Here is a 23,553-nt window from a genome sequence, read left to right on the forward strand (position 1 = left end):
TATTGATAAAATGTTGCAAATGGAAAGGCAACAAAATGGCCGTTTTCAGATTTTTATTATATGCATGCTAACGTTACTCTCCAATTTCCTGCAGTGTACAATTCACGAAGGTGAACAATAGACAATTTCATCTCTTAAATGGTCTTGTGAACAATATTTTAAATAACATAATACAACAATTCCTAATCAATCCATCCTCACTCTTTACATCTCCTCACTTCCTTCCACCTCCATTGTGAAACCTAGATTAGATGACTGTACATCAAAAGGTATCATTAACTGAGGGGCAAGAAAGTGTTTTATTTGTTGACAAATATAAATGTTTTTCTTATTTGACAGATACAAATGTGGAACTGTATGTGGGTTTACAATATTTCAGTGACAATTTCCATTTCAGTACCATTCATCAGCAGCCTACTATTCTTAAGTGTAAATCTACACAAATGGACGACATTCAGCAAACCTGGCATTTTGTGCAATACAGAAGTTTAAATCAGTATGCAGAGAAACTGGCAAAATCTGTTAATGAGAAGAAGAACCAATATTGATATAGTTTAATGGTTTAATGGATAGTGAGAGGCTTTTACATGTCCAGTGAATCCATTGAATATAACATAAGACTTGGTCCATAAAATGTTGTCAAGAAACTGAAAGTTAAACTGAACTGTACACATGCTAATCTGTTATTAGCCAAGTCTGCATACCTTCTTGGGTCTCCATGCAATGTAGAAAGTGAAAGTACAATATTACGATAAGAAGAAAAGACACTGTAACAAAGCATGAATCCAAATATCCTATTACACATTTCCTTGCAGTGACCATTTCATTTGTAGTGTCATATTACAGATATTTTCTTGATGAACAATAAGAAATAAACATTGCTACATTAAATACAGCTTTGCTGTCTATTAGTCTTTGTATAAAGAGAAAGTGCACATTCAATACAGATCTTGATTAGCAAACATTTGATTGAAATATAGAATATCATGAAGGATGAAAATACTAGTAGTATGAAAGAAGAGAGAAAAAGTGAAGAGACACCCATGAATAACCCAGGAGATTCTTTCCAAGCATCAAATATCCTCTTTTGAAACAAACAAATAATTTACATCTGTAACAATATTTCTAACATTTGTTATAGTTCATCATTTTTCTCTTGTCTGTCGTGTGCGTCTTCTGGCTGTTTTTCTTCTTTAGCTGAAAAAAGATAACAAAAGGGTTACCTGAAATTTCTATTGTACAATGTATGTCTAACAAGAAAGTAAGATGTCATTGTTGCAGTGCACAATAGTGAAAAGAAAAAAGCCCAAGGAAAGTAAAAGCAGAAGTGCGCCTACATTGAGTTGGTGCAGCCTCTAGTTGCAGTTCTTCAGACTCATCCCCTTGTCTGTCCCCACCCTCTGTGTCCCCACCTTCAGCACCCGCACCATTCTCATTATCAGGACCAGGACCATCACCCTCACCCTCAGTAGATGACTTATCTAACAAAGAAAATCTTTTATGATCAACACAAATTGGCAGTTTAGATGTGTAAGAATAGAAGGACAGAGTCAGTATAGTACGCACTGGGACTTTTTATCCATGCAAGCATGTCTGGTTTTCACTAACCTGCATCAGTTTCAGGTGCTGCTTCTTGAGTCTCTACAGGTTCAATGGTGGGATCACCTGAAATGGCAGGCAGAGTAAGATGCAATATTGACAGCCACAGCAATAAGAATAAGTACTTCAAACAGTGACATATATTAACTTACCATTAAACATACAACAATAAATATCTCCAATAGACATTTCACAATCTTAGGAGCATTATGATGGTGGTGTGTTATAGACACAAGACAAGGTCATTTCCTTGTTTTTCTTTTGTCTGAAGTTGACACCCTTGAAAGACAATGTACTCTCTCTCTCTAAAATATAAAGATACTTACCATCTCCTGCTTTATCTTTGATGGAGTCATCTGAAGTGATAGTGTCATTCTCTGGCTTTAAGTTTTCATCCTTAGTATTATTGCTACTTGCTGTTTCATTAGTGGCAGTTTTGTTGGCAGATTTCTCTGGCTTCTTGACAGGCGGCCTGTAGTTCTTAAGTTTATTCAACAGGTAAGCAACTTCCCGCTGCAGATCCTTGTCTTTTTCTTCCACTTCTTTTGAGGTGAAAACAGCTTCCTCGTGACAAGCTTTTCCCTTTTGCTGTTTTACCATGCTGCTCCTCCAGGCCTGTGGACATAAGAAACAAACATGAAGTAAATGTGACTGAGTAGGAGTTAATTGTATTGATAACAGCTTGACATTTGTTAGTCTCATAGTTATCATGATACAAGTACATTAAGGTGAAAATACTAATGATGATATTACACAGCAGTGCTTGTCATTCTTGAATCGAAAATCATAAGTCAAAATTTACTTGAAAGTAAAGAAGCAAATTCTGTCTAGTCTAAAATGTTGTTGTAAAAGATGTGCTGAAATCAATACGTACATGTTCAACTATGTGGTGTGATAAAGAACCCAAAAGGCTTACTTTTGTGTCATTAATAAGAGTTGCAAGTGTATCCTTTTCCACTTGTGTAAAGGCTTCTTCAGAGAAGTTTTGCAGTGTCTTCATGAAGACAGTTGAGTGGTTGAGAGTGTCTTTCAGACCTGCTAGGGCTTTAGGCCGATTTCTGTTTTCCTTCACACGGTCATTGACTGGTTTGCAAAGCTTCTTCAGCTCTTGTAGTTTTTCCTTATATACCTGGTAAAAAAATCATGACATACTGTGATTAGAATCAAAATTCTACAAACTGTCAATAAGAACAGGAGTACATAGCAATCAAACTGTCATGACGGAATATGACCAACTGCATGTATGGGATACATGCACCTAAAAAGTATTAATGATAACTATGTATTACATGTTTTGCCTTACCGCAGGTGTTGCACTTTCACTCTCATCCTCGTACAGCCAATCAGACATCTCACTCAATCTCGCCCTAATTTGGTCCCTTTCTTCTTCTACAGCACAGGCCTCATACTCCTCCTGGTACAGCTTGTCCTGCATGTCGACAATGTAGGACTCCAGGGTGTTCAGGGCCTTTGCCTTCAGGGCTCTTGCAAGGTCTCTTTCCATGAGGACCTTCAATCTGAAAAGACAAATTTGTGAAGAAAAATCAGAGACTAAAATATCCTTGACACTTCAAACAAGTTCTTTGTTCTGTAAAAGCAGGTAATACTTGTTTGAAGTGTAACTGAAAGCACTACATGTATATGAAGAAACAGAACACCTTACTTCTCAACGGAGGCTTCAAAACTTGATTTTGATGGATCTTCCAAGTCAAGGATGTTTGTTGTCACTCCAATATCTTCTTTTACAGTAGATGCCTTGGCTACTTTCTTCTCTGGCTCTTTCTTGGTGGCATTTTTGGCTGCATCCCCCTGCTCTGTCTCATTCTTGGGTTGTGTCTCGGTTTTTTCTTCATCTTTACCACTGTCTTGTGAAGATTCTTCCGATGGCTTCTCAGAATCTGAATCTGATGAGTCCTGTGTCTGAATGGGGAATGGTGAATAGAAGTAATAAGTACCAAAGATTTTGGTCTATCTACTCATTTTTTCATTTTAAGTTAACATGCTTTTATTCATTTCTGTATTCTTTTACCAGGGTATTACTTCTTATATAATGCTAACAGTCGAGTATCCCTTACAAAGATGTCTTCATCCCAAAAAAATGCAAACCAATCACATTCAGCAGTGGCTTGTACGCAGAAATCATGCATTGTCAACATATATAGCAAAGCTATTTGGAGGTCACACTTTATGTCCACACAACAGAATGTTACCTTCTCGGTCTTTTGCTCCTCTTCACTTGGGGGCTCTTGTTGCTTCTCCTCTTTGTCACCAGATTTATCCTCCCCTGGAGAGCTTTCCTCTGGCTTCTCCTCAGGCTTCTCTCCTTCTTTCTCTGGGGTCTATTGATTAATGCAAGGATTAAAAGACAGCTATGAGCATCTAGCACATGAGAAAAGATGCTGCAACTTATATTAACCACTTAATGCTTTACATAGTGAATGGAACTGCATATCAAATGGGACTGTGTTGAATTCCATAAATGATTTATTCATCTGAAGACATACCTGATCAGGGGTCCCTTCAGGTGCCTCCTGTCCATCTGTCTCCTCCCCTGTACCAACTTCCCCATCTTCCTTCTGATCTGACCCACCAGTGAAGAAGTTACTGATGGTGCTGCCCAACTCTGCAAGTTGAAGAGCAAGACATTTTGTCCTTGACCGTAAAGAATACGAACAAAGTGCCCCTGTCTTTTGAGTGTTGACATTAACCTGCTGATACTTGTATCTGAAAAAAATCTGAACTACATAATACAAGCCTACAAACACCTTCCAAGAGACATTTTAGGGTGTCAACAGACCTAGTATTTCTAGCAAAAATGACATCTAAATATCACAACTTTGTTTGATAAGAAACTGATGGCCATTACTTACTAGCCAGAGTGGACTCCTCTGCATCCTCACTTCCCTCAGCACCCTCCACTTGCTTCTCAAAGACACTCTCCACCTGTAAACACACATTACAGAATGTTGTAGCCACGACAGCAGTCACTATTTGTAATTTGCCATGATTTACTGAAAAGTATCATAAAAGTTTGCTTTACTGGCAGTCTGAGCTACAAGAGTTTCTAACATAAGCAGCCATTTGTCAAAGGCGTTTCCAGGGTAACTCACCTTGTCTAAGTTAAGGATCCCGCTTTCATCCATTCGGAAGTGTGCCTTGACACCTTTGAACTCTGTGTTAGGCTCTTCTGCATGCTTTTCTAGTGCAGTTCCAACCCCATCCAACTTAATGGTTGTCAGGTTCATGGATGGAAATGCTCTATGAGAAAACAACAACGAAAACATAAGTATGCATTGGAAATGATAGTTACTGATAAAGAACCCTAGACTTTGTGGAATTATCTATAACTGATTTCAAGATTTTAAATACATGTAATTTTATCCACAGAATTGCAGAACCAAATGGTATATGTACGCACTTGATCTCTTCCTCAGGTAGGAAACTGAGGTCACCATAGTTGACATGGAACTCAAAGTCTGTTGTGTGCTTGTTGAAGGTCATGACTTTCTTCTGTGGGAATGGGTTCATCCTGTTGAACAGTGTCCTACGAACAACCTTGACGCCTTCACTGCCATCCTCGTTTTTGATAGGACGAGAGAAATCCACCTACAGCAAAGGGAAGGGGAAACATGAAATCTATATTTGACAAATAATGAACAATATCCTCATAAAACTTAAGATTCTAACATATCACAAATGTTTATTCATCATCGCTGCCAGTGTTACTGTGGCAATGACAATGATTAAAATAATGCCAACAAGTATTCACCTCAATAGGATAAAGTGCTGCATCTTTGATGACAAACTTTTTGACTCTGTAAGCCTTGCTGAGGAAAGCCGCTTGATAAACACCACCTGTATGTTTAAAATAAAAGCAGATTAACATATTGAAACAAATTGAATGTTTACCAAACCTTTTTTGTACAAGCGCATGGTTTAACCTTATTCAATAAACATATACATTAACGTTATAAGGAAATAACTTACAGAGAAAAATTAAATCAAATTACAGAACACCTACCCATAGCTGCTGCCTCATCAGCATTCACACTCTTCCCAAGGTCAGGTCTGAAACAAACCAGAAGCAGGTTTAATCCTTGGGTTTATTTCTACATTTTTTCTTCAGCTATTGACATTGAGTTATTCAAAGGAGATAATATGTTAATGTTCAACCCTACTTTTATCAATTTCTCTAACACAATCTCTACTGTCACAACATACCGGTAAGTATGGCAACTTTTGCAGGGTCTTCTACATACATGCATGATTTATCCTTCCTTACCATAAATTGATTCACATAAATCAGCAGCTTTACTTACTTTTTGACAGCCTTCAGAAGCGCCTCCTGGACTTTGGGAACACGTGTGCCTCCTCCAAATATGATCACCTGATCTATCTCACCCTGTAAAAAGGAACAGAAGGAGTTACACATGCTCCTTTCTCTCAATAATCCCCAGATTAATCATTTCTTTTAATACACTTTTCTTGCAGTTGCAATCATGAACAGTTTGCACAAGAAAAATTTACTCACTAAAGGTGCACATGGTACAATTATCCACAATCAGAATACACAACTTTAGACCATCTTCACAAAATCGTAATCAACTGACCATTGTCATGTCTGCAGATTTCAGTGCAGATCTCACAGGTCCGGCCACACGGTCAAACAGGTCAGCACACATTTCTTCCAACTCTGCTCTGGTCACCTTTGTCCTGAAGTCAATGTCTTCATGAACCCCTTCAATCTGTAGGTGACAACAGGTTGATGAAACCCTGTTCATTCAAGAAACTAAAAAAAGGAGAATGGCAATATTGACAAACAGGGAGTATACATGCTGATATATCAACTGACCTGTGCCTGATGATCTGAATTTGCACTGAGAACTTTCTTCACCCGTTTGGCTTCCTTCAGCAGCTTGGCCATAGCCCGTGGTGACTTCCTTATGTCAACACTAGCCTTCTTCTCTTTAGAGAATACATCTGCCAGATGGTCTCGCAGACGTAACTCCATTTCAAGGCCACCAAGGTAGCGGTCATGGCTGTGACAAAGTAAACTGAATTGTCATTTCCTTTCCTGTTAAAATTTATCATGTAATACATACATCATTTGCAACAATTGATACTGCCAAAGCATGTTTACATTGCTATTTGAGTGCAGTTGGCAACAAAATTTGATGGTAAAAATTAATGATGTTTATTCTTAAATGATTAAAACCTTAACTTCAACTTCAGTTGCACTTGAGTGTCTAGGTGCAACTAATGAGTCCAATCCTTTGTTCTGAATAAATAGTGGTAAATGCTACATGAAAGTCAATACATCATATTTATCAACAAACACTTCTCTGTTAACTTACCCAACTCCCTTGATAACCAGTTGAGGATGTGTGTCTGTGATTCCTTTCTCCTTGGTTTTGACCACTTGGTAACCTGTGAAGAGCAGACATATATCATAATTCTAACTACTTCAAGCCCAAAACAGCATAGATTAGCATACATCATACATACAGGCAGCTTTTTCATTGGTACAGCAAATCCACATAATCATTAAGACAACAGACATCAAGTCTTTTCCTTTCTGACAAATATGCCTAGATTGAGATCGATCAATTGTACATGACATGTACCAAACATCCTATTGACCAACAGCAGTACATCCAATGCAATGTTTGACAACAATAACAAAGTTATCAACACAATAATACTCATCTACTCTTAAAAGTACTACTACAGGATGATGGACAGACTAATGGCTTGACTGTGAATTACATATTTCTATCTCTGTAGTAATGCAATTACATTGAATAACTTTTGGACAATGATACTTCAGAGCAGGACATAAAGTTCAACTTACCCACTATAGTGGCTGTAGTACCAGTGGCACCCATGTCATAAAACATGATGTGCTGAGTAAGAACATACAAGTCATAGGGTTGGAAAAAGACTCAGTTTTATCAGAAATTCAGTAATATGACTAACAGATAAGTACTTTGTATAATAAATGTAAATATCAATTATAACTGGTCACTGTAAACAGAAAGGCAATATGAAACAAATGTGAGAAAATAATTATCAATTACCTGAATTGTAGCATTGAACTCTTTTCTTCTGAACACACCATAGTGCAGTGCCACTGGGAAAGCAATGAAAGAGTAAAGTATTTAATATTGATGAAAGAAAAACATCTAACAACTCAATGGATGTAACTTTTTGTTGCACTTGTCATTTGGTTACGGTAAGCATCACTACCTACTACATAACATCAACTCTCATAATTTCATTGGGTGCCATTATACTGCCACATTAAAAAACAAACATTGCTATTGAGGCCTTCTCAAGATTGTCTTAAATGCCTAAATATCTGAAGTGCATATACCTCAGTATTACTGATGCAGTTTCAGGACAAGCAGTAGTTGTTGGTCCACATTTTTTGCACAACTACAAAGCTGCCCAAGGCTGATCAGTATCAGTTAATCTCATCTTACATGGTAGTGGGCAACATTTGTAAAAGCTGACTAAAAGCAGCTATACCAGTTTGGTGACATTCAGGTCTTTGGAGATTAGCAGCTCAAGGATTCTAAGACTCTCGTCAACACAGGTGAGAACATATTCAAAGTTATAGAGATAGTTTATTCTGTTTTCATGCTCTATGTCAACTATAGATCTAGATTGCTGCTGAACTTATACACTTTGTCTCCTTAAAGACTCCCAGATGACCCAATCAGAGGCAAAGTAGGGGCAAAAGGATTGTACAAGGGAAGAGTGAGTATTTGTATGTGTAGGTGCAGGTGTTGATAGGTAAGTACAAGCTGGCTCTCACAAGACATTCAGACCCCTCCTGAAACAGTGCTTGGCTTAAGCCTTTGATTGAATAGAAATTGTCACAAGATTTTCAATGGTATACATGAAAAATTTATGTTCTTCATTACAATATAAAAATCAGTGTCCTAATAACATTTTTCATCTATTTTTTCACATAACATGACAATCTGAAGTGAAAACCACTCAAAAAGATGATGCCTTCGAATGCACCAGTATGAACATATCATTGTCTCTTTCTAGCTGCTAAGAATTGATTTAGCTTTAAAGATAAGATGAGGCAAGGAGGTTATATCAGATATAACCTCCTTGGATGAGGTAAACATAAAAACAGTGCATGGTCTAAAGATGATAATCTGTTTAGGTATATGACATATGGCATTGCACTGTACAAATATTGGGATTTATCTAGTGCGAAATAGACGATGATGGCAGATAGGTCTGGCAATGATATGTTATGTGGTAGACAGCAGCAGTACTGTTAACTGAATGTTTTTATTGCTATAGGTCATCCTAGGAGATCCTTGGGTGATAACTCAAATGTGACCAGGCCTTGGCTTTTGTTTTTAAGATTACATAAGGTAATGACACATCTACTTTTGTACAGATGATCGATATTATTGTTGACATACTGCTGGTGAAATATATGTATGTTTATGGCTTATAACAGCATTTCAATCAGACATATGTCATCAGGATGACTGAATGTCCTATTTAAGCATCATTATATATCTTACAGGCTGAACAATTTTGAATTCTTACAATGTACGTTTTGTTTCCTTTTTACAGGGTACAGTCCATTCCACTCTACTAAAATTGTACTGGGAGTTTTACCAAAGAGGCCAAGATTTAGAGATGCACATAAAGAGGGTTGGGTAACGGTTAGTACTCTTTTCAGTGAGCCAGACAGAGAGACATATCAAATCAATACAACTATGTCACACTTGCTAGGCTATAGTGGGCAAAGACAGTTACATGAATAATGACAGTTCATGTCATGTTCATTGACAATACGTACATTTGTAATAGCTATTGTTATAGACTGCAGTACTCTAACAAAAGATAAAAGTCACAAGAAAGCAGACAAAATGACACCAGGTTCCTTGAATGGCCCTAATGGAGGCAATAACAGTGCATGGACGAGAGTAATGGCTTCACTAAAGGCGGCGAAAGGTATTCTGCTATCCCTGATGTCAGCCATTTTTCTTTCATTCTGTGCAGAATTCATAGCATTGGCAAGTAAGGCTGGCATACCAGGTTTCCAAATTCTGTTTTTAATGCGATTGATAGAGCTTCTTACACTTGTTCCTATTCTAGCATTCTGTCGGCCTAAATTAATGGGTGAAAACAGATACCAGAATATCATGTTGTTCCTATTTGTGATTATTGCAAATTTTGCAGATATTGTGAACTTTCTGTCTTTTACCTACACAGTTCCTGGCATTGCATTTGGTATCATTCAAGGTTCAATGCCTTTCTTTGTTTCCTGTATTGGATCTCTGTTCCTAAATGAATCTCTGGGTATCTTAGACATTTGTGCGATTCTCCTAGGCATAACAGGTGTTGTTCTACTGGCATTTGGGATGACACATATAGGTGCAATGTCCACCAAGCTACTGTTGTTGTCAATCATCATTCCGGTGCTTGCTTCATTTGCCAATGCACCTGACATGATTATGATGCGGTACCTTAGAGGCACACTAGGGATCCCAATAACCACTTCTTTGCTGCATCAAGATTTGTATGGGACAGTGGTATTACTAGCAATAACCTACACAGCAGAGACTCCGGTTTGGAAAATGCCATTACGTACAGTGTTATACGTGATAGGACTGGGTGTGAGCAAGTTTCTTGCTATCTTCACTGTCTTTGCTGCATTGGAAGTGGAAAAAGCATACATCCCAACAGCACTTCGCATGTTTGTGATACCTATCTCTCTGCTGTTGGACTACTGCTTTCTGGAGGAGGTACCAAATTCCCTCCAAGTGGCAGGAGTGACCTTGGTGATACTGGGTTTAATCTTAATCAGTGGGTACACATGGTGGACCCATCGTCAAGAGGAACTGCAGAGGACACTTCTCGAAACACTCTATTTTGATCCCGACGAGAACTAAGGGATATTTCAGGACAAAGCTCAAAGTTTTCCCTCGTATATACAACCAATGTAGACCTACTTTTTAATTGTCAAAATCAATGTACGATGTGTCTTGGTTTCGAGGAGTATAATGCTAGTTGACCTTTATTCGCTGGGTAACCTATATATCCGTTACTTTTAAAAACGTGGTATTTGGGGATATCACGTTGACGGACTTTGGTTTAAAATTGCAATATTTTAGTATAGTGCAGCTTAAAACTACCACCCGTAGACTTGATGTGCCTAAATGCACCGTTTTGAAAAACAATGGATATAGATTACCCCGCGAATAAAGGTGAAGCGTTACTATGTAAAGTTGAGGGTATCTCCCTATCTTTATGTACAATTTAGTACCATTGTAATGGTCTTTTAAGGTGACAATGAATCTTTATTTTGCTAGTAGGTTAATCTACAAATAGTTTATGTTAAAGGAATAAATATATAATAAAACCATTGGGAAAGCACTTGTTTCCTTTTTTGTGTGCTTCCAATTGTTTACCTGCTGAGTTATCATTGATGAGTTGTAGCACTGTCAGGTCCACAAGTTCAGCTGCTCGCATCACAGCACGCCTTTCTGCCTGGTTGAAATACGCTGGGACGGTGATCACGATATGGCGGATTGGCTCCTCTGTAACACAGCATTGCAGGGAATTTGAGATAACAGAAACCAAAACACTGTTCATGAACTTATATTGCTGAAATTTCTGATTGACTCAAGACAGGGTGTGATTTTGTGTTCATGTCTAGAATGCCAAGATGAATATGCACCTGAATGAATCAAGTCTTTAAGAACACTAACATGTTACTGCTGAGAATTACAGTCAGCAACTTTATTTCTGAATGACAAAGCTGTTCCAGTACCTTTTATGCAAAACAGCAGAAGTAAGTTACATTTACCTGCAAATTGTTCTGCAATCTCTCTTGACCTGTTCAGTACCATGCCAAGCACCTCCTCTGGTGAGAACAGGGTATCCCTGTAATAATAAGACAAAAGTACTATAAATCATGAAAATTTCATTGATACAGCTTATATTATCCATGGGATAGTCTACTGTAGATGACATTGTTAAACAGAGAAGTCAACACTTTCACTTGTAAAATAAATATTGTGACATTTGTGATCAGGTCACTACTTACTCATCATGCTTGAACAGGACTGTTCCTAAAAAAAGAGAGAAAACAATGCCATCAGCTAATGCAGAGATCCTTCAAAGTATTAGTAGTTGTCAATGATATTAACTCAGTATGGAAGATGTGATAGGTAAAATCCTACACTTTGAAACCAAGTCCAATGAAGATAATCATCTCTTTAGAAATTTGGAGTAAGACTCGGTACATGTATGTGGCACAACTAAGAATATAATGAGTATCATTATCAGAACAGTTTATGTACAATGATTACAAAGCCAGGTTGCTGCTACTAACCTCTCTCCTCATCTTTGACGAGCTCATAATGTGGAAACTGCTGCTGGAACCTGGCCACCTGAGGGCTGTCGTACTTCTGACCCAACACGTGATGTATGTACCGATAGGCCTGCTTTGGATATTTAACAGCCTGAAAAACAAACAATGACAATGCCTTGTGTCATTGACTTTGACTAAATTAAGAAATTTACATGATAATAGCATACTGAAACAGAGCTTTAGTAATGAATAATTTTTCATATGATGCGTCCAGTTTGATGTGTTACGCGTTGTATATTGTTCAAGGTATCCTGTAACATCTATTTGCAAGTTTCCACTTCAGTAATGTACAACATACAATCAGAAATTATGCTACATCATGTTTTAGTAGAAGTCTTGTAACATGCATACTAAATACCACTGTCTGTACAGTGCATTCAGCAGAGGAAGATCAAGTACTTACAACAGTCAATGCCTCATTTTCAAACTCCCTTTCTCCATTTCTGATTGAAACCACCACTGGGGTTTTCCTCTTTGACTCCCTGTAAAATAAAGGAGTGCAGTGTTAGCCATGATAAAAGACATGCCATCTCCTATGGCAACAAAGTCAACTGTTGTGCAAACTGCTGCAGTGCATATACAAGGCTCAACAGCCAATTAACAAGCTCATATAAGTATGATATAATGTGTTTGGTTCAGAGCCACTGCCACACCTAACAGCAATCCAAATCAAGTTTTACCACAATTTGCATTTCCAAAGAAGACCAGAGACTTAGGAGGACTTTCTATGTTATATGTACATGATGACAACAAGTCAAATTTCTCAAGAAAACTAGACTGATAAGATATGTATCATAATTTCTATTAAAGGGCATACATGTGTAACAGTAAGACTTGGAATGTTACTAACTCCCTCACTTATTTACTCATTCATACATGTTGCTTGAAATGTTACTTTAACCCCAAACAATATTCTTATTACTGTATGCAATTTGTTGATTCCCAGCTATGCTGTACTCACTTGTTCAATGCAATCTCCATGGGAACACCAGGCTATTGTTGGAAGGCAAACACAGGGCAGAGTAAGAAACAGTACTGGTACAGTGCTGTCATTTCTGGCATGCAACATTCCTCAACAAAATATCAACATCATTTAAATTATGATTCTATATCATGTAAAAACAACTGACAAATCTATGCTGCTTCGGTAGAGATCAGCATCCTCTGACCATTCTGATATAACGTCCTTGAATTAGTCACTACATTTAGATATGACTGTCCCTGTTAACTTTTTTTAGTTTAAACACACAATACTGAGATAAATACAAATCTGGTTAGCAATAAGAGGAGGAAGAACATCTTACCTTGACAATTGCAACCTTCATCCACTCACTGCCCAGATCAACAGACATCACTGCAACACCACCTGCCAACAGTAAGAGACAAGTCAGAAAATGAACAAGATTTGTCAGAGGAACTTCCAGCGGAGGTACATGCACATGTACTATAATACAGAAGCTGGGAATATATAGATAGTTTAAGATGTATGAGTTAATAGCTTTTCATACATGTATGATAGATTGATCAGTGCAACATGTTCACAACGGGTGGTTATAATATAGTGATACTATGTAAGAATCAAACATCAAAATGTTGAAAATTTTATCCTTCCCCCTCCCACCAAACAGTCAAAAAGAGACAGCTTCAGTGTTTCTTGGACCCTCAATGAATGGTTTGGGAATTGGGAATGTGCTTCCATTCTAATGATAATGTGGAAGATGAAAAATGTTAGTACATGTCACTTTACACACACTGGGTCTACAGATGGATAATCACACAGTTATATCCAATGTGAAATATTGGACATAACGTTGTATCCCCGTGCAGATAAACGCATTCCTTGAAAAGTACATCAGATATCTATGGATGGTTTTACTTTATTTCGGGTTCTCAATTGGATGCTCCATCATCATCATGTTGGCAGAGCAATGTCCCATCATTCCAGTGTCACAAACAATAGAGGTTAGAACATCATAGTGTTAAGCAACTGGGTGAAAGAGAGAGGGGTAACAATGATCAATGATTGTTACCCCTCTCTCTTTCACCCAGTTTTGTAATACCTCGTTCTTCCATTGTGCTCCAATGATGTACATGTATGTGCTATTGTGTATTATGCTGAAATATTGAATAAAGTTTTTCAAAAATTAAAAAAAAAAAAATTGTGTTAAGCAAGGGAGAAAAGACTACCTTTCAGTCCTTTGTACATCTCACTCACCTGACTGCACCACAAATAGAGCCAGCAGTAGTAGAACTGATCCACATAGTCCAACACTACGGCAGGCTCGTCCTGCTACTCTCCCTGCCATGTCTGCTCAGACTGTAACAATAGATGTTGGAAGGGTCAATGATGTGGTGATGCTATCTATCACAGGGTAAAGGTTTGTACTGTTAGTAGTATTATTATGGCGAGGGAAGCTTACTGTTATGAAGAATGTTCATGCAATATGGTACATCATCAGTAGAGATAATGTAGCATAGCGTTGCAACATTTCTTCAAACATTAGGTCCCATGTGTCAGCATTTATATATGAAAGCCATTGAATAATGTAGAACACACAGAACACAGGCTATATAGCTGGTGATTGTGAAAATTATTGCAATTTGTGTTGGCACATTGTCATTGGTTCGACACCTGGCTAAATTAATAAATTTATGTAACGTTAAGGGGAAAACGGCAAGTTGCTACCTGATTGGAAACTGTTTGTAATCATGATTCCCTTCATCAACGTTGTTAAAACAAAATATCTATGCCTATATCTAAATCACATGTAAACCGCATGGCTAGATACCTCACGTGTGATGATGATTTCGGTACATCTGACGTGTACGTACCTGTGCTATAAGTGCCCCCCTCCCCCATTATTGTCCCTGCTTGTAATTTCATGTTAATCATTACAAAATATTCTGCTTTATTACTTCTTTTACATGTTAAGCAATGTCTGCCATGGGTGATATCTGTCACATTACATAAAACTCCTTTGTGGTAGCAGGAAATTATAGATGCAAACGTGCCTTCCATATTTTACCGGTATCTGCAACCGGCAACTTGCAGCTGGCCGACCTAAAAATTATTTCTTTCATGAGATGCGAGATTTTCATAACTCGTAACAACGGTTTCCTAGCATATCATGAGTGCTAAAGAGTACCATTAGTACCTACCTCAATTCTGAATCGGGGCGAAGGGTTTGATTGTACACGTAACTCCTGTAGGTCAGGCTGTTGGATTTTGAAAACACTACGTGGTACAATACCGGCACATGCGGCTTTCGTCTTCCAGAAAACGCGGAAGTGATTTGCTGACGAATGTGGCGAGCCCTGATTGGTCAACGGTGAACCCGTAAAGTGACATCCGCAAAGACAGCATGTGATTGGTCAATGTACGGGTCAACGAGAGTGAAAAAAAGAGAAGCCTCACTCCGAGCAGATGTTTGAGTGAATACGTCTTCTGTAACAGCCATCAATGATACGAGATTGGAATGGAGTGCAGCTACCATCAGAAACGCCCGGCAGTCTGAAGACGTTAACGTTTATGGTGACATTCGAGCAGCGCCTTGTCGGGAGGACTCAACGAGGACCCCCTTTCACACAATGTCATGGTAATTTTGGTATGATACACTGAAGTAAACTTTGCAAACAAATAAAGGTCACTTAGCACGGCGGTCGGTTGCTAGGGTATTCTTTCCCGTTGCTATGCGAGTTCGACAGAGTATCGGGTTACAAGAGGCCTACTATTTGCTAACCGTAAAATATTTCAAAATAAAGAAGATGTTATGACAAGGAAAATGTATTCAAAATAAGATTAAATTCACAATTTTAGATAGTTTGAATCTTCCTGTTTGAATTGAGATAGTTGTTTTGTTTCGATTTTGCTACCAAAGACGGTAATTTTCTGTTTCAAGGAAGGCCTTCAATTTGACCATACTCTTGATAAGATGGGCCGCAAGTGTCATGGCAAATTCTCGATTTTTATATTTTTCGTCATCTGAGAGGCAAATAAAACTTTCTGTTTTTGGGATTTTTAAATTTCTAATTCTAAGCAAAGTTACAGTCAAAAATAAGCGTAAAAATGCCATTTTTCACACTTAATTACCAATAATTCAAAATCTAAGGCATTTTTTAAAAATCCCAAAAACAGAAATCTCGGGAAAACCGTTGCGGTCATTTTGAGCCGTCAATGAGTTATGTTGGACTCTTCTTGGTGGAGATCTTAAACGATGTTTACACGCATGTCATGCTGCACGGAGAGCGGGTGGGTGTACTTGATACCGGTGTAAACAACACTTATGATATTCAAGGTCACCAACAAAAACGCCAGTAGCTTCGTTACATATTACATGTCCCAAACAAAGTGAAAGCATAGTTGTACTGTCCAGAAAATTGTTTATATTGGTTAAAAACTATATTTTTCGCCTGATTCAAGTTAGTTGGGGGGGAAGTGCCAGAATGCACGGTTTTACCTGCAATGACCGCAGATGACCTAAATAGAACACGGGTTCGGTTCGAATTACGTCAGATGGAACCTCGTAGAAGACGGTTCGAATTCGGCTGGACATGGGAGATTTTGAGCCCGTATTTGACCACCGTGTAGTCCGCCTTTATAATTCTTTATGGAAGTTCTCGTTTTCTCGGTATAAGAACCGCCCAACAAATGCACAAAGGAACTACATGCGTACACGCAAGAAAGAAGATAAAGTGAAAGTTCTAGACCGAAATGATTTTTGTCATTTAAAAAAAATCCCAATCTCCACACAGATTAGTACTAAAGTTAGTAGCAACAGGAAATACGTTACAAAAAATAAAGCCAACTGAAGTTGACTAGTTTGGCAATGAACTGCCCCACGATGTCTTCTGTCATTCGGCCTGAGGATCGCCTTTGATATTCGGTTATGCGAATAGCATTCATTCAAGTTCAGCATTTGTGGTCTCAGTGAAGATCCTTCTGAAGCAAATTAACTAGCGGCGCGAGTTGACAGTGATTAAATTGACCCAGTCTTACTCATAGTACAGAGATCATAACTCAAATTCCCTTAACAACGCGGAGAAATGATCGATAAGCATGCTAACAACACATCTTCATCTTGTGTTTCCTACGGATGGAGGGAGACTCTGGAGGTGCCAGAGCGTCTAGCCAGATCCTAATCAAAGAGCAACGAACGATCTAGCCGGAAATATGACCAAGAAATCTTGGGAAGAGCAAGTTATGAGTGACCTCAGTAATATGCACAAAATTACAGGGTCTCCCTAGGTCACGGCACTACAAATGTGCTGCTGACAACTTACAAAGTTCTCAAGGCCTGGATAATTCAGTGTTCCCACACATCATAAGCAACGCCCAAGCGATCACCGAAACCCGTCCGTTCACCAGTCATTACAACTTTGTGGTACCGGTGGTATCAGAATGTCCCGTCGGGGAAAGAAGGCAGGTGTGCTGACCCTAACGGACAGGAAGACACAGGTGGGGAGGAGTGTCGCCACGGAGAGAGAGAAGAGACGATTGGCCAAGATGAACGAAGTCAGTGTATAGATATATATGTGGCAAAGGTTTATATAATCAGTGCAAGTGTCTCAATAAGATTTTTCAGCTGTGCGCAGCGTGGATACCTGAGGGCGATATTTTTGTTTGCGCCATATTAAGATTTTTTTATGACGGGTTATTCGTTATTATGATCTGAAAGATCATGATATTGAGTAGTATACGCAGATTTATGGGTAGTAATATTTTGCGTAGGTATTTCATACAAGTTTATGTATGGAATTGATCCATTATAGAATCTACGCACAGTACAAAACGATGTGTATGTCAAAAGTATACTGACTGAAGTTGGGATGCATCCTTCTCGACATATCCCCTTGCGACTTTCAGTGATCCATCTTTTCTTCTTGGTAATGTGTACGGTATGTGGTTAAGGGCGTGAAACACCTATGTGGTAGACAGGACAGCTGGGTTGCTGACAATCAATATGTTCTGAATCTGAGAAATTAGGAGTAGGAATAAAATCATGACCGCTCTGGGAATATACATGCCTCAATCTGACTGAAGACACCTGACATGGACGCAGGGATTAACGCTGTCTTGTCATTATTGAATTTATAATCATTACATGGGCTGGAATAGAGATGGATACACAAGGGTGACATATTTCAATCTCAAGAGGATATACGCCTTTACCTTTGGGACAAATTTCAACTCGATTAAAAATTGAGAGTTTAACTATAACATTTTGACTCCCCTTCGTACTTAGGACGTGGCCGTCAACTTGTACCGAATCATCACTAATGCTGAAAACGTATGATCGATGAGGAATTTTCAAATTTGCACTTTATCTTCCACTTTCAGGCTTATCAAGATCTTCGTTCTACACTTCCTGAGCAATACCGGGGTTGTGACACCAAGCTGGACCTGTTGAGAGGTGCTGTCGAGTACATCCGCTTCTTACAGAAGGTATGGCTAGGTTTTATAAACGGTACCTTCATTATCAATAACGTTAACTTCATTGACCTTTTCCTGGAGTATGATTTCGTAGCATCATATTCCAATAAAAACACCAATAAGATGAAATGTCTTGAATGTATATTTTATTGAGAAGTGTGCAGTTTGACTTTTTTTATCTCCTGCCGTGTTGTTCATTTTACAGTGTCTTACCAACGCTACTTCGGGAGAGCAAGTGGAATACCTACAGTCTTTCAGTCACACCTACAACGAGTGCCATTGTTATGTATGTGAGCAGTAGCTGTTCAACAAAGTTTATAAGCTGTGGATTCCCTGCCTACTGCTAGTACAAGTATGGTTCCTGTATACACATCGGTTTTATTGTCGGTGAAGGGTAGGGTTGTTGAACCACATGGCTCGTCCAGCAGGGCAACCAACGAACGCGAATAAGTCACCTGTCACCACATCACTGAAGAATGGGCTTTAGGGCTAGTTCTGTCATTTATTGCGATATCGATGATGATGATGATAATCGTTGGAGAGTTCACGTTTATTTCCCTATTATTCTAAAGATGTGTATAGAAGGCAAGCACGAGCATGTCAGTAAGGCCATGGAGGCTAATCTCGGAAATAAACATTCTAAAACCTCTGTGACTAGAACTTTCTTAATAAAGACACACATAGTGATGTAGAAACGACAGGTGGAAGGAGTTTATATCTAACTTGTCATTTACGTACACACATTCGTCTTCATGACCAGAACGACAACCGCTCATAGGGAGTTGATCACATGTTAAACCATCATTGTGGAGTTGTTGCGCAACAGGTTACTGTGACGTCGAATCTGGCGGAAGTAACGCGACACATCGAGGGATTTAGTACTCTCAGTTACAGCACTCTGGTTGATATCATCGGACACGGTTGGTCGAGACACCCGCTCAAATGATGAGTATTTTAAATAGGGAGCTGTTTATACCAGCAGATACTGGTGTTTTACAACATGTATACTTTGCAGTAAGAATGTGTCAATAAGGAGTAGCGGAGACTAATACCGCTTTATCCGTTTGCCTGTAATCAAAGCCGCCGGCAATCCTCTGTCTCAAAAGGGGAACTGACAATTGTAAGAAGAAGCGAAAGACTAAACATCGCGATAATGTTCAGTAAAAAGTCAGGCCCTTTGCTCTTCGTCATCATTGTCTATTGCCTAGCCCTTTCCGAAAGAACGTCGACTCAAGGAGCGATGCAATTGTCAGCAAAGATTCCAGAGAATGCTGCCATTGGAGAACAGGTTATCCGCCTTCAAACAACAACACAGGGAGCCAATGAGGAAGTTCTGTGTGATATCATTGACGGAAATGTTCAGCGTCGCTTCCGTGTGAATCGTTGTGTGATTGAAGTAGCCCGTCCCTTAGACTTTGCTATAAACGGAAAGTATAATTTGACAATGAAAGTTACTGGAGCACTCGAGACCCGTCACGTGGATATACAAATCGAGGACGTGGAAGGATACCCACCTGTTTATAACGACACCTGTGAAATGACCATGGCAAGTAAAGACAGGAAGCCAGATCATCCTGTTTTCAATGTGGATGTGACAAGTGAGTTCATGGAAAAAATGGGAGGGATTTCTGTTCATAGGTTTAATACCAAAAATGTGCGGAGTCGTAAGCCATATTCATTAACTGTTCAAGGCTACAGCAACACCGACTGTGCCGTTTGGGTAATGGGTGCTGCCAATCATCCGAAAGATGTGAGAGTCCTGAATGGCTTGTGGATTACAGGAAATTCATGTCTTCGATGTTTTCACCCATGACCCGCAGGAATCCGGAAATGTTTTGGAACTTGTAATTCTTAACAATGGCGAACGAAGGTGTTCCTTTTCATATGATATGGATTTGAATCACATGTCTCATTTCTGGAGGGGGGAGGAATGTTATGTATTGTATTGTATCGTATATCATGTAATTGTATTTGAATTTGTTTATTGTAACTGTCGCGTTCTGGCGGCCCTTCTTCGTAGTAAACAACAACAACTCGACGTGCTCGAACGGGCGGTGGCCCCGTTCGGAGAAGGGTGTTCTAGAACCGCCAGAACGCGACCAGTAATGCGATTCAAGATAAAAGCAGTCTTGTCTTGATCGTCTTACAAGTGTGACGTTTGTCTTGTGTGTCTCCGTCTTTGGTCCTCCCTCCAACACTGGAGAAAACAGAAGTATACCTTGTTAGGTTCGTTCATATTCCAGTCTTCAAAAACACAACAATTCGTTTGCGAACTGCCACAAGATGGACTTCCTGTGCGGGTCAGTCTAGGTGACAATGAACTCAATGAAATTCTCTTAAATCACTTAGAATTAGAGATCAAGCCTGTCGGATGTCCGCCGAATAAATACGGTCTGACCTGTGACCGGAACTGTACCTGTGAGAACGGTGCCCAGTGCCATGCTTTGAACGGGGCCTGTAAATGCCCGCCAGGGTGGCAAGGCGTGGTCTGCGACATCCCACATAGTACCGTGGTAATCACTGCGACACCTAGCGACTCCCGACACATTTATATTAATGGTTCGTTGACATTACATTGCCTATCTTTTCATGTAGATGTCGAGAAGATGATATGGGCATTTCCCAATGGAACGAAAAAGTGGTTACGGAAGACTCAAGAAGATCAAATAAAAATCGAAAATCTGCAGTCTCAACATAACGGTACTTACACCTGTACTGTCGTCACGGAAGACGGGGCGGTCATTAACACAAGTTATGAGCTTCACGCAGTCGCTTGTCCTCCCGGCAACATGGGTGAATTGTGCGAAGACGTGTGCGACTGTCCACACGGTGTCAGCTGTGACCGGTGGTCTGGCTGTGTTTGTCCCTCCGGATGGACAGGAACAGTTTGTCAAACGCCGTGCCCTGTGGACACGTACGGACTGGGTTGTAGAAATGAGTGCCATTGCCATAATGGCGCCGTCTGTGATTCTACCGATGGTCGATGTAACTGCACCTATGGCTGGTACGGTACGAACTGTAACAAGCCATGTCCTCCGGGTCTGTATGGATGGAGATGTCGGCATGTTTGTGGCTGCAAGAACAACGCCATCTGTCACCACGTGGATGGAAGCTGCAAATGCGTGTCGCCCTGGACTGGACGGTGGTGTGACGTCATACAAACGGACACATTTCCTTTGCTACTTCAGCTTCTTATACCACTTTTACTGTTAGCGCTTCTTGTATCTGTGGCAATATTGATGTTTTACAAATGGAAGAGGGCTTCTCGGGCGAGACAAGATGAGGATCTAGACGAGACACAGGCTTTACTTGAACTGAGTAGTATGGAAGAGGACTTGGCCCAGAGTCTGCAGCCGGGCTGGCTCAACCGATGGGAAAGGAGCGCCGATAATCTCACCCTTGATGAACTCATCGGGCTAGGCACGTTCGCACATGTAAGGAAAGGGCAACTTCGCACTGCTGGCATCGACACCACAGTAGCAGTCAAGTCCGTCCGAACAGAAGACAGATCGTGTTATCGGGCCTTTTGTCGCGAAGCCGCCATACTGATAGCCGTGCACGAACAAAGCGGAACCGGTGCTCCTTGTCCTTCCAACATTATCAAATTTTTGGGGGTCATCACAAAGTCCAGACCGAAGTGTATTATCTTGGAATATGCTTCGAAGCGGGATCTTTTGACACTTTTAAGGCAGCGCCCTGATCGCAATGGTGGTCTTCCACTGGGCAGTCTTCTACGTAATATGCCCTCCAGATAGCATGCGCCTTGAAAGAGCTCCGATATCTTCGTATCGCCCACGGTGACGTGGCCGCCAGAAACGTTCTCGTCACCGAACATGACGTTGCCAAGCTTGCTGATTTCGGTTCAGCCCATGACGTCTATTCGACTACGTATGTGTCATCAGGCAAGAGAGATATAGACGAACTCTTGCCTCTGAAGTGGATGGCTCTGGAATCCCTGGAATCTCGCGAGTTCACGTGCGAAAGCGACATGTGGTCATTCGGTGTGCTACTGTGGGAGATGGTCACGTACGGAGAGGAGCCCTACTATGAGCACAAGATGCACCTTAGCTGCCCTAAGCTAGTAGGGGTACTGAGGCGGGGGATTCGGCTGCAGAAGCCACCCGAATGTCCGAAAAAGCTTTATGTCGCGATGATGTCCTGTTGGCGGGAGGAGCCGTCGACCAGACCTACACCAGAGGAATGGAGCAGAAGCTAACAGAATATCGCCATAAAATAGATCCTCTATTTGTCGTTGAAAGGGAAACTATGCTTTAGAAGACAATGAAGTGTGAAATGCATATCAATGTGAATCATGAAAGTAACGTTTGACGGTGGATGGCAAATAAGAACCATTGGAACTTCCAGGTCGGGGACATGACTAGTTACACTGATCCACAATTCGAAAACATTAGTGATGTCGATGCTTAACATTTTCAGGAGTACTCCACTGTTGATTATTCACCTTGACATATGTATCAGTGCGTATCATCATACAACACACATGCGGTGAGGCAATTCTAAAACAGCATAATCAAGTTAAGTCGAGCTGACAGAATAAGGAAGGTAGATGGGTAGTATCAGAGGATTGTGTGTATTTCAAAAGTATACGAGGCATGAATGGTTGATAGCTTAATTTTGAGTAAAATTATCAGACTGTTGACTTGGGGGTGCTGCTCACCCCTCATATTACCTTCAGTTTTGAGGAGGCGTTGGCCATATCATTGCACATGGCTCTTGTGGAATATGTCATCAAACATTACATTTTTATCAAACTTGTATGTTACCATGGAGGTTGAACTTTAGCTTTTGCAGATCATGTATGAATAAGCTACATATAATGATATTGTAAGTTACTTGCCTTAGTAGAATTTTAAGGTTATAATCGTTTCCCCTCTTATCAGCGACGGTGAAACAATAAAATAACGGAGTTTTATTCCAAAAGTTATTCATACATTCTCTTTCCAAGTAACTTGAAAGTTCGTCTTTCTATTAGTACTTTGTAATGATTTCACATTAAAAAAACATTATAACGTCAGTGTTTTGTGACTAATCGGAGAAATCCGGACAAAGTTGATAGGACTTTCCTCCCAACATCTACTTGAACTTCGTT

The 23,553-nt window shown here is 39.8% G+C and overlaps 3 protein-coding genes across 6 annotated transcripts; 2 read left to right on the forward strand and 1 right to left on the reverse strand.

The window, feature by feature from the left end:
• Positions 1–469: 469 nt before the first annotated feature.
• Positions 470–17,501, reverse strand: LOC118412065 (hypoxia up-regulated protein 1-like). Of its 3 annotated transcripts, none has more exons than XM_035814684.1 (29): positions 17,294–17,501; positions 14,229–14,330; positions 13,318–13,379; positions 12,975–13,006; positions 12,417–12,495; positions 11,975–12,104; positions 11,687–11,711; positions 11,447–11,523; positions 11,049–11,177; positions 7,677–7,729; positions 7,451–7,502; positions 6,954–7,026; positions 6,452–6,638; positions 6,210–6,344; positions 5,919–6,001; positions 5,621–5,667; positions 5,369–5,454; positions 5,018–5,205; positions 4,710–4,857; positions 4,470–4,542; positions 4,104–4,222; positions 3,810–3,938; positions 3,263–3,519; positions 2,903–3,116; positions 2,516–2,728; positions 1,926–2,214; positions 1,609–1,665; positions 1,338–1,481; positions 470–1,197 (listed from the first exon to the last, which is right to left on the reverse strand). In XM_035814684.1, the coding sequence occupies exons 2-29, from the start codon at positions 14,317–14,319 to the stop codon at positions 1,136–1,138; spliced, it is 3,234 nt and encodes a 1,077-aa protein (XP_035670577.1). In that variant the 5' UTR covers positions 14,320–14,330; positions 17,294–17,501; the 3' UTR covers positions 470–1,135. The 3 variants fall into 3 exon arrangements, with proteins under 3 accessions (XP_035670577.1, XP_035670566.1, XP_035670585.1); XM_035814673.1 differs by lacking the exon at positions 17,294–17,501 and adding an exon at positions 15,173–15,343; XM_035814692.1 differs by lacking the exons at positions 1,338–1,481; positions 17,294–17,501 and adding an exon at positions 15,173–15,343.
• LOC118412556 lies at positions 7,736–11,035 on the forward strand. The gene is made up of 2 exons (XM_035815487.1): positions 7,736–8,996; positions 9,205–11,035. Exon 2 carries the CDS (start codon positions 9,408–9,410, stop codon positions 10,527–10,529), a length of 1,122 nt encoding a protein of 373 aa, XP_035671380.1. The 5' UTR covers positions 7,736–8,996; positions 9,205–9,407; the 3' UTR covers positions 10,530–11,035.
• On the forward strand, positions 15,444–23,394 carry LOC118412374 (multiple epidermal growth factor-like domains protein 11). Of its 2 annotated transcripts, none has more exons than XM_035815218.1 (4): positions 15,444–15,609; positions 18,351–18,455; positions 18,649–20,364; positions 20,647–23,394. In XM_035815218.1, exons 3-4 carry the CDS (start codon positions 20,207–20,209, stop codon positions 22,196–22,198), a joined length of 1,710 nt encoding a protein of 569 aa, XP_035671111.1. In that variant the 5' UTR covers positions 15,444–15,609; positions 18,351–18,455; positions 18,649–20,206; the 3' UTR covers positions 22,199–23,394. The 2 variants fall into 2 exon arrangements, with proteins under 2 accessions (XP_035671111.1, XP_035671103.1); XM_035815210.1 differs by lacking the exon at positions 15,444–15,609 and adding an exon at positions 17,388–17,525.
• Positions 23,395–23,553: the final 159 nt, after the last annotated feature.

This window comes from Branchiostoma floridae, chromosome 1 (assembly GCF_000003815.2).
Source record: "Branchiostoma floridae strain S238N-H82 chromosome 1, Bfl_VNyyK, whole genome shotgun sequence".
NCBI classification, from domain to species: domain Eukaryota; kingdom Metazoa; phylum Chordata; class Leptocardii; order Amphioxiformes; family Branchiostomatidae; genus Branchiostoma; species Branchiostoma floridae.